Source organism: Takifugu flavidus, chromosome 18, assembly GCF_003711565.1.
Source record: "Takifugu flavidus isolate HTHZ2018 chromosome 18, ASM371156v2, whole genome shotgun sequence".
NCBI lineage: Eukaryota > Metazoa > Chordata > Actinopteri > Tetraodontiformes > Tetraodontidae > Takifugu > Takifugu flavidus.
The window spans coordinates 5,131,025-5,147,182 of NC_079537.1; the positions used below are offsets into that span (position 1 = coordinate 5,131,025).

A 16,158-nucleotide genomic window follows, 5' to 3' on the forward strand; every position below is an offset into this window, starting at 1 on the left:
AATGATTACGAGGGGCCGAAAAGGCAAAGAGACAGAGAGGAAAAGCTCTCTCTGCTGTGCTTCTCAACGTTATATTAGAAGTTGTTCAGAGAACAAGATAAGATAAGATAAAATAAGGGAAATGAAGTCATCTGCATTTGAGGGAAATGGTAAGAAGCCCAAATGATTTTCTGAGTGCCGCGTCTGTCTCCATCCATTATATGAAGCCTTCTAAAAGGGAACAAAGATCCCAAATGAAACTCTTTTGTTTTGTTTTATGGCTGAGGGGAACTTCAACACTGTAATGAGAGCAACTGGATTAAAAGTGTCCCACAATAATCTCAAATGTATTTTGGTAAAATCGTTGCTGTCCATGAACTTCGAAGGTGTTGGACACGGCGGTCCGACAGTAGAAACGTTTGCCTCCCTCCGTAAAAGCCAAATACATTTATATAACTGACACACATTAGATGTGAGACGGAGATAAATGCTCAGTGCATCAACCCACCATTTAAACTAATAAAAAGACTTTTGGGAAAATGACTCCAAAATGAATATGTCATTTTACTGCTCAATAATAGACTAAAAGACTGAAATAATAAAATAGACCAGAACCCTGAATCTCTACTGAAGATGCAGACATTTAGAAGAGAGCAGACAGGAGCACTGAATTCTGGTCTCTGGGCTCTCCAACACACACACACACACACACACACACACACACACACACACACACACAGACTGTAAAAAAAAAGGGGGGAGTTTTGCTTATATAACATGAGAACTTGCATAATAAGAACACAGAGAGGGGAACCAGAGAAGAAGCTGACAAGGAAGAGGAGGAACAAAAAGATGGCGAGTGAATCCTGTGGTTTCAAAGAGGAGCGCAGCTGGAAAAACAAAAGGTGCTCAGTAAACACGACGTTTACTTAATCCATGCCCTCGTCAGACCCATCACGCTGGTTCCCAGAGACCCCCCCCCCCACTGGTAACAACCAAGTTGCACCGGTAACACCCCAACGCTCGTGCGCACGTGCACGTCTCACGGCGGCGAAGAGTCGCGGAGGTAAAAAAAAAACAAGGAAAAGAGAGAAGCAAGGCCTGCATGAGCAGCGAGCATCTCCTGAGGGCCATCACTTGTGATGCTGACACGCTCACTGCGTGACATCACTACTAATACATGCACTCGCGCACGTGCACTTATCACTTAACACATCCTCACCCTGACCTGCTTATACAACAGAGAAGCACGCAGGCGGGCAGACAGATGCACCCTGACAGCGCCGCAGTATAAATGTTTACATGTTCTACATTATGTCGATCCCGCGGTGACGGAGCTCATCTACAGAAACGGGGACGATATCATCGATCACACGTCCCCTGTGAGCAGTCAAGAACTGCAGCGATTCAGCAAAGACTGTAACTCCAAATATGCATTTGGAGTTGTTGAATGGACAATGTTTCACTTTTGTATTTTGAGCATTTGTTCTCACTGTTGCCAAGGAGACGCATCAGCAGACATGCACAGACGCGTGAGAATCGTTCCTTCCTTCTCCCTGTATTAATCTCCATTGTTCCGTGTCTCTCCCCAGTTTCAGAACCCGTACGCGTACTCGCCCCCGTTCCGCTTTGGTACTGTTCCGAATGGATCCACGGAGAGGAACATCAGGAAGAACTACCCGGAAATGCACCAGTACATGGTGAAATACCATCAGACTGGAGTCCAGGACGCTCTTGTTAGCCTCAAATCAGGGTAACTGTTCCGCGATGCAGTCCTACTCCACCAAGAGTTTACCTGTCAGTCATTAAAGAACATAGCAGTGTGTGTGTGTGTGTGTGTGTGTGTTTGTGACAGCTCCTCTGAGACTGAGGATGAATGGATTTCCTCTTTGGGAAGAGTGAGAGCTATTTTTAGCTCTGCCCTCTATGGTGATGGTGGTCTGTTACAGGATAGGAGTGTAAAGGAGTATATTGTGGAGAAAAAAAACAGGTGACGATGCACAAATGTCATTCCCTTCCCAGACCACGGGTCATTCTTTAACGATCAAATTTGAGCATGAGGACTCAACCAGTTTCTAAATTTGGACACAAACAGTCCAGTTTAACCTCATATTGCTGTTTAAGTAGGTTGGACAAATGAAATGATTGTTGTGTGAGTGTGAGGAAAGGAGTGGTTTTTGCATCACAGGTGAGCAGTGTGAAACTGTTACACCAGGCTGAACACAGTTCCGACACTGGGCAAGGGTTGGTAAGGGTTGAGTCTAAGGGTTGAGGTTGGATCTGCAGGATGGAGTTAAAACGAGTTATCAAACCACCTCAACAGACCTCGTATTTATAAACCTCTCTGACAAATATCAGCGGTTGCTCACCTGGATTAGCATAAAGCTAGCATACTTATAACTCACAACTTATCGATGTAGCATGTTTCTTTCAATTGCTGCTTATTTTGGTTGTTAGGCTCTTCGGTGTCACTGCAGTTTCACTCTTGTGATATTTCAGTTTATTTAAGTATGTGTGAAAATTAAACAGATAAGTACTTTAGAGAGTTTTCTCTGGCTCCATTGTCCTCATCACACCATCAGCTGGAGGAACAGGAAAAAAAAGGGGCAGTGGGAAAAGGCCAAGAACAAAATAACCGAGAAGGAAATGAAGCAAGGATGCAGGGAACGAGGAAAGTGCCAGGAGACTGGAGCAAAAGAGAGTGGTAATGGAATAAGAAATGGAGGGCGTCGGAGACTGGAAGAAGGGGAAATTGAGGGTATGCTTATACAAGGGGAATGGAAAGAGGGACAGAGGACAGCAACAGCGATGGGAAAAGGGAGGAGAAAATGCAGAAAGACCCCAAAATAAAGGACAAAAGGTTGATGGGGTGTTACAAGTCATTTCTCATTGGCTGTTGGGTTGGGATGCTGTCAGGGTCTACGGCCCAAATATCATTTAAATATTCATGGCTTCAACTGGGTTCGATCTTTCTGCTGTTTGTCCTTCATCCAGAAGTTACGACAAAGCTGGATATAAGAGAGCTTAAACCTCCCCGACCCCTATAATTCAGCCACACGTGTCCCTGTTGTTGTATTAGCATAAAGCACACAAGGAAACCCAGAAACAGGCGCAAACACAAATGCATTTAAGTCATTAAGCTAACATTACACACACACGTGCTTAGAAATGAAAGACAAACACACACACACATACGCGCGCACACAGCTGCAGGTGTGTGCACTCAGTAATACCCTCACTGATAATTCTATTCTGTGGTATTAGCAGATGAGCAACACAGCAGCATTCAGATGTTTAAAGCTCGATGGGTGGATTAGCTCTGATCACACATAATGCTGACAGGCTTTACATGCCAAATCTGTTACAGCCGCAAGAAGCAAAACTATGTAGCGAGGTAGCTACATTCGCTCTCAATTCAGGAACGAAACCACCCCGGGAAGAGCGTGGATACAAGTGGAAGCCGTTGATGCTGTTAGCCATTATTCATTTTAACCCCACATGATCAAGAGAAGGTTAAATTCCAAAGAGGTCTTTCAGGTGGGACAGCAGGGGGTCCAGTGCTAGGCTATAGGCTGTGCTCTGCTGTCATTATTCAACCACCCCATGTTTGTTTACTGACACTTTATAATAATTTTCTGTTAGGTTGCTGCGAGGACCATGATAATCATTGCACTGTCATAGCATTATAGCGTGGAAAAAATGATTTCAGATGATTTACGTTTTACATAGGGTCCAATTGCAATTCGTGCCATCCCTCACAACATGGGGTCGTCGCCCTGCAGTGGTGTAAAATGAGATTTAGAGTCACACTAAATGGCTGTTGGGTAACATATTACAGAGGTGTAGGTGGACCGAGTAAAGGTGTGACAGACCGAGGTGGAGGAACACCTTTCTGAGTTTGCACGCTCACCGCGTCTGCAAACAAACACAAATATTGCACGCCCGACTGGGCCTGTTTTCCCACCGGTTTGGACGCACCGCCTACATGTGGACGGAGCCAGTGCTGGGTTAAGCTAATTACACAGCTGAACTATTGGCTGTGAGCTTCCATTAGAGGGTTGGGTCTGACATTCAGAAAATGCCAGCCAGGCGCCGAACTATTAGGGCTGCTGTGTATAAGTTTGTGGGTGTGTGTGTGTGTGTGTAAGTGCATGCTTGTGTGGGTGGGTACTGAGAGATGGAGACCAGCAGTAAGTGATGCTATTGGTTACATTGAAAATGTCAGTTCAAGTCTGAGATAATTTTGTTTGTGTACCCCACTTAACAAGTTCCTTGTGGAGACAGCATGAATATACTGTATGTGTGTGTGTGTTTATGCTACATAATGAGGACCAAAATCCACATTCTACTAGTGAAGTGAGGGCATTTTGGCTGGTTCTCACAACTACTAAGGGCTGTTTGAGGGTTAAAACATGGTTTTAAGGTTAAGGTTAAAACTGGGGACGGGGTTGGTGTTACTTGGGATGCCGATGAAGTCACAAATGTAGAAGCAGAATATTATGTGTGTGTGTGTGTGTGTGTGTGCATGCATGGCTCGTGCCTGTCCGAAGTTTGAATAGGTCCTCCGCAAGCCTCCGGGGCCCCATCACCACTGATGTGTATAGTATTGAACCACAGCCACTCCCTGCTATGGCCTCCGTGTTTGGTTACACTTGGATTACACTCCTATTGGAGATGATTTAATACTTTGAAATTGATCAGCAAACAACACAACAATAAGCCTCTTGTGCCTCCTGCCTCCCTCTCACTGAGTCTGTTAAAGAAATTGGGAGCCCTCGCATCCGCCTTCATCGACCTCCCTCTATCTCTCTTTTATCTGCTTTTCTTTCCTCCTTTGCAGTAAACTGGATGCCTTTATCTATGATGCGGCAGTATTGAACTACATGGCCGGCAGAGATGAGGGCTGTAAGCTGGTGACTATTGGAAGCGGGTAACTAAAGCTTTGTTTTTAACCTAACATTTCCATTTTAAGTTCTTGTTTTTCCAGTATTTCTCAACAGACCACTTTGTAGCTGCAAACAGGTATGACCTAAAGGTACCATCACTTGACATTATATCACTGGTAATGCTAATGTATGTATAGCATCACATAGAATTCCTATGTTTAGCTAGTACCTGGGTGAGTATAATGCGTTTTTGACTGCGTTTGAATTTGCAAATAATGGATATTTCTGCTAACCATGTTTGCCTCCATCATCCAGAACAATTTGCATTTTGGAGAGCCAAAAGCAGGTGACTTTCTAAAATGTACCCTCTACACATGCACTGAACCTCCATGCCAGCAGAGGGCGACATCATAGAAACAAACCAGTATGGAAGCTTACTGTTTCTTCTGGTCGCCTTCTCATATTCTTAAATTTAACTGGAACATCTCAAGATGAAACATTGTGGCGGTGAATGAGTGTGATGGTTTGGACTTGTCAAAGAAAGCCAATGAATGGTTAAAGAGATGCCACAGAGTGCCCTGGAACCAGACACTGAGACAAGAGAATCAGGAGGAGGGAAAAATTCACCTTTCTGTGTGTTGCGTTCAGGTACATCTTTGCAACCACGGGATACGGCATCGCCCTGCAGAAAGGCTCCTTCTGGAAACGACAGGTGGATCTGGCCATTCTAGCCATTATCGGAGATGGTGAGACACTTGCACAGCATGTTCTTCTACAGGAAAAAAGGGTACAACAGCTTGCACAAAGGCAAAAGGTTACACTTTTGCCTCCTTACCAGCTTTATAATTCCATCTTCCCACATGCACACACGCTGTCGTGCACACGCATACAGCTTCCACTGGTTCTGACAGCACAAAGGAGAGGCAGTGGAGTATAAATAGTCCTTTGATGTTATTTTGGATACAAAAGGCTGCTCTAAACAGAGGCCAGAGTGTGTAAGTTATTCTAATGTATTCTCTGCAGCAGCAGCACCAGCTCATGCCCTGGCCTGCCTGCGCATTACTCTATCTGAATCATCACATTCCTTCATTACTGTAACCTCAGAAGTTCGCACATAAACAATTTCCCTCCTCAAAACAGAGACAGCGCAACAGCTCGGGCTCTCGGCGACAGATTCATTTACATTTCAGACCGAAAACGGGTTGTTGATGCGAGCGTTCGCAGCCAATCACATTAAGTACACTGAAGTTGATTAAATGAGCATCGGTGTCATAATAATCCACGCCTGCTGGAATTTATCGGGCCGCAGAGTGCGCCGCAACATGCTTTAAGAAGAAAAGAATATGCTCTGTTCTTTGTTTTGCTGATCACTAATCAGGGTGTCCCATGAAAAAAGAGGCTTAGAAAGTTTTCAAACATAGCCACTGGCTAAGAGCGCTGTTTTAACTTCTCTTAAAAGATTCAGTTTAAGGACTAAACCAAGGGATGATGGCATAAGAGCAGATAAAAGATGTGCAGAACAAGTGAAGGGAGAGAGGCAGTGTGGGAGGTCGGAGAAAGGACGAGGCAGCGCGCGAGAGGAGGACAGGGAAAGGGTTTGTGTCAGGTAGGGGAAAAGAAAGATTAGGAGAGGTGTTGGTGGTGGTGTTGGGAGGGCAGGTGTGTGATAGATGGCAGATGTTGCTTGTTGGGATGCAGGCAGTGTGGGTGGGGAGCATATGGCTGTGAGAGCGAGTGTACAGAAACTGCAGAAGCTGCCCTTCCTCCACACACACTGACATTACAACACAGCACAATACTGTTGTCTGAACAGAGGTATGGAACATATATGTATGGGTTTGCTGCTCTGCTCCAGAGGCTGTTGCGCTCCTGTTTCAGCATCACCAAATTGCTGAACTGGAAACGGTTAATCAGTTTAATCAGTCTTCGCGTTCTAGCCAGTTTAATCAGTCTTCGCGTTCTAGCCTAACTGGAGAGAGGACAGAATATTGTCTTTAACAAACATGTTGGGTGGTGGTAGCTCAGTTTGTTGGGAACTGAGCTGAGGGTTCTCGGTTCAAGCCCCAGTGTAGACAAAACATGACTGGTGTTCTGGTAGTAGGGGAAGGTGCCAGAACACCATTAGAGCACTGCTGAGGTGCTCTTGAGCAAGGTACTGAACCCACAAATGCTCATATAGGGCCCTGCGGTGAGCTGGTGAATTATCCAGGGGTGGACCCTGTCTTCGCCCGTTGTACACCCTCCCCGTAAGCCTGAAAGAGATAAAGTGGTTAAGAAGACGAGACGAGACAAATGTGTTGGGCTGACCTTTCCAAGATTATAATCTTTCACTAATCTGTTGTGTCAGTAAGAGTGTTCACTGTTGTTTTGCCGGGTGCATTTTCAAATCCTAAAGGAGAGACATTCGCCTCAATTGTCAAAAGGTTAATGATGTCTTAGTGTCTCTCCAGCCTTAAGACATTTAGTGGAGCACCAGCCTTGATATTTGTCTTTTCTTGTAGCGAACGCAGCGCTCCAGCCCTGAATTACACAGATTGGATTAACCATGTTCCAAATGTCACCGAGTAAGGGCGGGGTGGGGCGGGGGAAGCACTGGGGAAATGAGTAAAAACAAGCTGTTTGTTTTAGTGACAGTAAAATATTCTCTGTGATCTATCACACAAGAGTTGTTTCCTTGAATATGACCTGAAGGACAACAGCAAAAACTGTAATGTGATTACAGTGAGTCTGTTTGGTGTCCCACAGGTGAAATGGAGGAGCTTGAAGCTCAATGGCTGACAGGAATTTGCCATAACGAGAAGAACGAAGTGATGTCCAGCCAGCTGGACGTGGACAACATGGCAGGTGTCTTCTACATGCTGGCCACCGCCATGGGGCTCTCCCTCATCACCTTTGTCTCTGAACACCTCTTCTACTGGAGACTTAGATACTGCTTTACTGGAGTCTGCAACGGGAGGCCAGGCCTCCTCTTCTCCATCAGTCGGGTAAGGGCTTATACCAGCCTTCCTGAACTAATTACACGCCTAGTGTAGAACATTTCCCACTTAAAACAAAGCAAGAACATTTAATTTTGTCTGGTAACACTGCAACAGGTCATAGACAGGGTCACACATTGGGGTGCGTGTCTGGAAATCTGGGTTTTCGACTGTGTCAATAAGGCTGCATGATGCCACAAAGCACTTCCACCATAGTGGGGGCTAATGAAGCATTGATGTGGTCCTTTTTGGAGAGAAACACACACACACACACACACACACACACACACACACACACACACACACATAGAGAAAAGCAGAGAAGTGTAGATAAGCATTTAGAGCGGGAGGTGGTGTCACAAGGTAGGGCTTAATATAAACCAGAATAAATTCGAAGTTGCTGCAGTTTTAGGGTGGGGGTGGGGCTAACGATTCACGCTAGGTTAATGATTCTCTCTCCTTCTGGTGAACAGTCAGCACTCTTCTCCCTTGTGTGTGCAAAATGAAGACATGGTCATGCATTTGTAAAAACCACTGCAGCATCTATGCACATTTTGGATTCGGTTAAAGCGATAGAGTTGAGGAGCAAAATTCAAAGTTTTATACTGTTCTCTGGTTGCCTCTGATGACGTGTCGTACTGTATTTTGTATGATTATTTCTGAGAGTTTAGTATGCATGTAAAACTAGTTGACTCTTCAAAACTATGATTCATTTTCCTGAAATATATTCAGAAGTTAATGTTAATCATCTTTTTTTCCCATTGCCATTTTCTGTTCTTTCAATTCCCTCAATCTCATTTTCTACTGTGCATTTCTTTCTACATTTTAACCCCTCACATTTTACACACCCGTGTCTCCATGCAGGGAATTTGGAGTTGCATCCATGGCGTTCATATTGACATGAAGAAGAAGACCGACCTAGACTTCAGCCCCCAGGACAAAATGCTCAAACTCATTAAGTCAGCTAAACACATGACCAACATGTCTAACCTCGGTGGCTCCCATATGAACTCCCCTAAACACGAGTTCATGCACTCAGCTGGGCCCATGATCATGGATATGATGGCAGAAAAAGGCAACTTCATTTATGCTGACAACAGAAGCTATGCTCCTAAAGATATGATATATGGGGATAACAGTGACTTGCAGTCATATATTGCCAATCGTCACAAAGACCACCTTAATAACTACATCTTCCAGGGGGGCCATCATCCTCTGACTCTGAATGATGCCAATCCCAACACAGTGGAAGTGGCAGTCAATGCCAACTCGGTCCAAACAAATGCCAAGCCACCTCGGACCCTTTGGAAGAAGTCGGTGGACACGCTTCGTTCAGTGCCGCCTGGACCCTCTCCTATGCCTGACATGCTGATGCCAGACCCGCGAATGTCAATGAAGTCACAGCGCTACCTCCCCGAGGAAACAGCCCACTCTGACATCTCAGACTGTTCAAGCAGAGCCGCTTCCTACAAGGACCCAGAAAACAACAAACACATGAAGCCCAAGGACAACTTAAAAAAAAGAACGGTGACGTCAAAATACCCAAGAGACTGCAGTGAGGTGGAGCTGTCCTACTTAAAGTCTAAGCAGGTCAGCAGTGGAACCAACCAAGCAGGGAGAGGAGGGGAGAAAATCTACACCATCGACTCAGACCTGAGCCTGCATTCAGACCCCATTCACTACCGGGAAAGTTGCGGCCTTGCTGCCGATGAACTCGAATATCCCGAGATTTTCTCTGACCACAGTGACAACTATCGAAAGTGTGAGCAACCAATAATTCATCTCAACTCCTCACCTTTGCATCACACTGACTCAGATCTTGTACCAGAACCAACTTACGCAAAACACTACAACCTGAAAGAGAAAAACCTTTCCCTGTCCCCTCACGAATCAATCGACCGTTACAAACAGACACACTGTCGTTCCTGCTTGTCTAAAGTGACTGCTAGCTACCCACCAGGAGGGCCGTACACGTCTAATGTACCTGCCTCAGCTTCAGCCACACGCTCCCCCTATAATCGGTGCGAAGCATGCCTCCATACAGCAAACTTGTATGACATTAATGAGGATCAACTCCTTGCAGACCCCTTGGGTAGTCCTACCCTGCATCACCAACAGCAACAGCAAACAGATGAAATGTTTGGTCTTTACTGGCCACAGACAGATGGGCCACACGTCCAAAAGAGGAACCGCTTAAGGTTGAGTCGTCAGCACTCTTTTGACAACATCATGCTTGAAAAGCCCAAGGATGTCGACTTGGGCAGACCGGCACGCAGCGTGAGCCTCAAAGAGAAGGATCGCTTCGCGACATCCGACACGCACTACGCGAACCTGTTCAACATGCGTCCCTACTCTGGCAGACTGTTCGGCACCACCTCCAAATCAATGATGTTCAACCACAATTTGGAAGAGAGCAAGAGGAGCAAATCCCTGTACCCAACTCACGGCTCGGAAAATCCATTTCTCAGCTACTCGTTAAGGGATGACAGTAGCAGCAGACTAGGCCACGGGCGTAGCTCTTCTGATATTTACAAACAACTAGCCGTGGCTTCACCCTCCGGAATCGTTGGAGTACCACCCACCAAAACACGCAATGATGCGAACAATCTACGCTCATCTGTTAAATCCACCACCTCATACTGCTCACGGGATGGGCGAATAGCCAATGACATGTACAATAAAGAGCATGTAATGCCTTACTCAGCCAATAAGACTAGTGCATACCCAGGTCAACGTGGAGCCCTTAATTCAACCCAGTTCAATAATAGACGGGTGTATAAAAAAATCCCCAGTCTGGAGTCCGATGTTTAGTTCATTTGAGAAAATGATGTCTTCTCATTCCTCCACTCTGGATTTGTATTATAATTTATCAACAAGGGATGCCATGGCTACACACTTTTTCTTCTTCTACATTGTAATCCAAATGAACTTGTGCCCATTTGGGTATGTGTGATACTTCTACAACCAATCTTTACAGTTGATATCATTGTTTTTGTTTGTTGTATGACCTTTTACAATGAGTTAGCGTGGCTGTCACATCACCATAAAATATCCTGCTCTGAAGAGAAAAAAAGATAGTTAAACCCTTAGGCATGATATGGGGGAATAAATAGCGCCCTACCTTAAGTTAAATGCAGTAGCCGGATAAACCTTTGCATTGCTGCAGTGCTCATTGTCTTTAAGAATACCAGTGTTCTATTTCCAGCCACACACTGATTTTTGACTCCACTAGCCTTTCTTTTTCTCAGCCAGTTTCCAGTCTTGCTGCCATCCACAAAATAACACCAAAGACGATGTTCTTATGTACAAATAGTGGCTTTGAGAGGCAAAGTTACAGTAATGATGGTAAACTGGAATGCTGTCAAGGGGTGTAAAAATGTAATGTATAAAATATTTAAAAGAGATTACAATGAGAGCAGGGACAGCTACCCATTTGTTCCTTTAGTGCTGTATTATAAAGAATTCTTTCTCTTATTTTTTTCCTTTCCTTTCCATATTTTCCGTGAAATATGGAAAAGATCTTGACATAAATGGTTTTTAAAAACATTATGAGGAAAAAACTTTGACAAGATGTTTAAAGCGGCTCCGGCATTCAAGTCTCTGGACCGACACAATCCACGTCTGTTCTTTGTCTTCTACTTCTTCTGTCAGTTCACAAACCTGCACATATTCCAGTGAGTCTGTCAGGGAGGATTACACCCCACCCACAAAACATCGGTCTCACCCTGTAGTATAATCACACCCTGTGGTCTGAGTGACTTATGGTACTTCCATCTTGTCGTTTAGGCTTAGCACTTGGCACTTGAGCTCACCTTTGTGGCAACGGTGTGCACTGATCCTGAGTGGGACACAAATATGAGGTCTTGCAATGTCTTAAATGGCCATGAATATACGATTGAAACAGTTTGGCTGTGGCTGGTAGAAGTAAAGTATAAAGGGAAAACGAAAATCAACCACTTTTATTTTCCTCTCCACCTCTGCTGTCAAGAGTTGAAGAGTTGAGGCGGGACGAGTAAGGCCAGGTCTGACAGCCATAAATAAAGGCTCCAGAGAGCAGATCGAAGACGTCATGAAGAGCCGGTCCAACGTCTGCTCCTTCTTACTGGAACAAATATGGCCAACAAGGCGCCTGACAGGACAGACAGGAAAAGTGGCAAAGAGTAAAGCTTTGAGTTATTGGAGGGAATAACTAGCATACCGGAGGAAATGACAATGATGACAAACTGAGTAATTGGGTTAAAAAATTTAAAGGGCACTTGTGACAGGGCACATAGAAGATATTTGCAATTACTGCTTTTCTATTCTATTTCTATTCAATATAAGATTTTTCAGGGTGTCTGGCATCCAGATCCCCCCTGTGTAAGGATTTAGTATGTGCTTTGGTAGCACAATAGCCATTAGTTGGAAAGAAATCACTAAGGGTAATAGATTATTTTGCATGTGTTGTTTTTTCAGTGTTGGAGAAGACAAAGTACACGCAAATATACTCTGATTTATGTTTATTAAAAAAATTCTATGTCTTAACAGATATGGTGGATGGATGTACAATCAGAACCTTTACCCTTCATCCTTGTGCTTAGTAACTCAACATTGTGCTGTGGCAGAGCAAGAACATTGAGATAGGAACAAGAGGAAAGGGGAGATAAAAAGGTCGGAAGCACTGATGTTTTCCTCTTTGGAATTCACTGAGAAACAGGGTATTAGCTACTGTATGAAAAAAAACCATGATTCCTTCTGTCTTTCCTCTTCTCTTCTTCCCCGCCTGAGTGAATATGACACATCACGGGAGTGATGACTCGTTTTTTTCAACCATTGAAAGTCAGTTTGTGTTGTAGCTGTACAGTAACTCACCACTGTAAATGAGGAATCGTAACCGATACTGGTCATTCGATACCGCTGATCCATAACCAACCAGGGCTCTTAAGGATCTGAAGGCTGTTTCCGACAGATTCCTTGTTTACTGTCATAATTGCGTGTTAGGGCGTCAACGTCTTGGCTCTAATGTGCTCTTCAATCCTGTCTTCATGTCAGCGTGGACTTAAGTGGTGCGGGCGTGGCAGATTTTGGGTAAGCTTGAATCCTCGTTCTGTGTTCACACCTGATTTGAATCCCTCACGCAAGTTATTAAGGCCGGCACTGAATGGAAAATGTGGTGAGTGTGCGTCATTTGACAGGGATGGAGTTATTATGACTGTACTGAGGTCAGTATTGAGGTCTTTTGGGGATTCTGAATGGAGATCAGGTTGCTTTATCCGTGAAGTGGACATGAAAGGAGGGAGGCACCAACTGCTGAAGGACCACCACAGTTAGGCCATACATCAGGATTGAAGCAAGAAACTGTGCCAGGAAGTCATTGTTTTTGCTTGGATTTCCTCTGGTGTGAACCATTAACCTGAGTGTTTGATACCTATTCTGATTGTTCAAATATTTGTTGATTTGTTTGTTCCTTCTTGCACATGCACACTTCCTTGTAAATATGTGCCAAAAAAAACCCTTTTTGTAGTGTGGAACCGCGCGAGCCGTGCGGTTAAAGTGTATTCAGCTTACTAACAGATTGATCGGCTTGATTGGATCCTCAAAGCCAAAATTGTATAAAACTAATACCTCAGGATGATTCTGTGCATTTTGAGGCAGTTTTAATTGTACTGTAGCAACAGAGGAAGATGTGGCACTCTTTGATTTCTTTATTTTTTTGTAAAAAAAACAAAAAACGACAATGAAAAACAAGAAAAAAAGGGGGGGTAACACATCAAGATGGTCGCACTGCAGATTCAAACGTCTCTCCGTTTGATGTTTACCAGTCCTAGGTCTTCCAGTTCAGCTGTTTGCTCGAGCTCATTTCCCCCCCAAGTGAAAAGAACAAAGGAGGAACCAAAGGAGCGATGGCAGAAGGGGACTTAGAGCTTTTTGCTCGTGGTGGAGTGAACAGTGTGCGATCCGAGCACCCTTGAGAGAGAGGAGGACATGACCGAAATGTCTGAAATGTTTAGTTCTCCCCTTTTATGGAACACTCCAACAGGAAGTTCCCTCTTTCTTCTCCTTCATTTAAAGGCGATGCGATGATCATATCACCCTTTCACACTCTTGGAATCTGTCTGTGCGTCCCAGACTGATGAGCAACAGCTGTCTCTTTCTCTTTTTTTTGCACATGATCTTCATATTTAGTGTTATCATGATTATCTCCACATGCTGCTTGCGTGAGCTGATGAGTGAACAATATGCACATGTAAAAAAAACCAACAAATATATATAGATATATATATATCAAAACGGCACCCTTGCATTTTATGAACTCATGACAATTTGTTCTATTTGTTCTACTTTTACAGAACTGTTATGTAAATTGATGTGTTATGTTCATACACGTGTGCACACACACCTTTGTGATGACAACCCTGCTCTTTTTAATAACAAAAATGTATTTTAATTACATTTAATGATAAATAATGAGGTGATGGCATGCCACCCCAGATGTAACAATTTTAAATGCTTTCATTTCTCTCTTTTTGTTGATTATTTTTGTTATTATGTTCCGTTCACTAATATGTTGTAACCAATTGTGACTATTTACATATTTGAGAGAAGAAGAAGAAAAAAAGTTCAATTAAATGAAGACGCTGCTGCTGTTTTGGTGGGAGATGACAGGGACCTGAACCTTTTTTTTTTGTGCAACTTCCTCATTTGCCAACGGGTCATTATCAGGCTACGTTGCGGGGTGGCAGGTCACGTGTTAGGGCTTGGTCGGGTATAGCGGGGACATCCTTGCTCTTCCTCCAATGGTAGGTGAGAATACTGTATCACCAGCTCTGCTCTTCTGTTCCCTCTCCTCCGCGTGTAGTCGGTACTTCAACCGTAAAGAAGATGAAAGAGGGGAACCCTCGACTTTGAGTTTGCTATCCCTCCAAAGATTCAAGACATCTTTCTGGCTTGCTGTAAGAATAGAGCTTTTTAAAAAAAAAAAAAAAGGAAAAAAGAAAAGGAAAAAAAGAATACCAATACTTCTTCAAAGACTTTTAAGGAACTATTTTGAATATATTTAGAAATGACACCTGTATACATCGCTTGTAAATTCATACTGGAATACATCATCATGCAGACTTGCGGTACAAACGATGAAGAGTCAAAACAATATTTTTTGTGTGAATTTCACAGGAGCTTTTCTGTACAGTGGCACTGTTTCTCTCTATTTCTCTCCCTCTCTCTGTAGAGCGACTAGAATAAAAATTCACCATTCACAAGGTTTTGCTGGTCTGTCTCACGTTACAACACACACAGCTGGGTGCGCCCATTTGTATGTCACTGGGGATCCCATTTCACACGGCGCTGGACGATTTTTGCCTTTACAGGAAACGGCCCTGTTTTTTGGACTGAAGTTATCCCACCTCTGCCTGACCGAGAAGGAACTGTGCAGTGGGAAATAAGAGGTATTGAGCACTGAGATCACTTTCAAAAGCTCCTGTTGGCACTGGTATTATATCTGATGTGTTTGCTGAGATGCTTTAGCATATTTTAAGCTAATATTTACATAGCTGTGATGCTCAAATAGATAACATGACATTGAATATCCTCAAAACTTTGTAACCTTTATAAAACTTTCCTAACAGGAGATTTTCACTTGAAGAAAACAAAATCTCTGAAAAACAAAATCTCTGAAAATCCACACATGATTTCCAATAAGTGTCTTTGGTAGCTGAGAACTGTTCTATGATGCCTACACAGTTCACCTTTTTTCTTCTTTGGGTGTCATTTCATTTTTGTTTTAATGCTAATGTTGCTATGGCATAAGTGTGTTTTTCAGTATATTTGCAGTGGCACAGTGTCATGACCACTGAGTGACCTTCAGTGTGTGTGTGTGTGTGTGTGTGTGAATGTGCACATGTGTGTATGTGCTGGAGCATCAAGCAGCCTTTTGGGCTACCGCTACATTTACCATCTGCCACATTCCTTTGCCCTACTGTACACCTCTACTCTATACTGCTCTCTCATATGGCCACTACATCCCATCTGTTTTCTTCTTTCCATTTTACAAACAAATCCCCCTTTCCTCTAAACATCCCACTTATTCCTTACATTCCCGCTCTTTTTTCCCATTTCCGCTTCGACTCAACATCTCTGTTATTTGATAGCTATTTCCTGGCCGTGGTTTCTGTGATCCTATCTGTTTTTCTGGTATCAGTGTATTTATTCAATTCATTAGGGGGGGGGGGATTGTTCCTGAGCGGACTGAGTGTAGAAGTGCCCATAGCACACTGTCTCAGAAAATGACTAAACAATATGACACACGGACTTGTGGAATATCCCCCGTTAGCTCTCTACTC

At 43.8% G+C, this 16,158-nt stretch overlaps 1 protein-coding gene across 2 annotated transcripts in view; it reads left to right on the top strand.

Moving 5' to 3' along the window:
• The window catches only part of grin2aa (glutamate receptor, ionotropic, N-methyl D-aspartate 2A, a), a 91,646-nt gene extending 76,566 nt beyond the window's left edge, over positions 1-15,080 (top strand). For both annotated transcript variants that reach the window (XM_057014590.1, XM_057014589.1), the window contains 5 exons: positions 1,572-1,732; positions 4,820-4,909; positions 5,514-5,611; positions 7,611-7,849; positions 8,705-15,080. In XM_057014590.1, the coding sequence (XP_056870570.1) occupies positions 1,572-1,732; positions 4,820-4,909; positions 5,514-5,611; positions 7,611-7,849; positions 8,705-10,651 (2,535 nt within the window). In that variant the 3' untranslated portion in view covers positions 10,652-15,080. The remainder of the gene's footprint in view (positions 1-1,571; positions 1,733-4,819; positions 4,910-5,513; positions 5,612-7,610; positions 7,850-8,704) is intronic.
• The last annotated feature ends 1,078 nt before the right edge of the window (positions 15,081-16,158 follow it).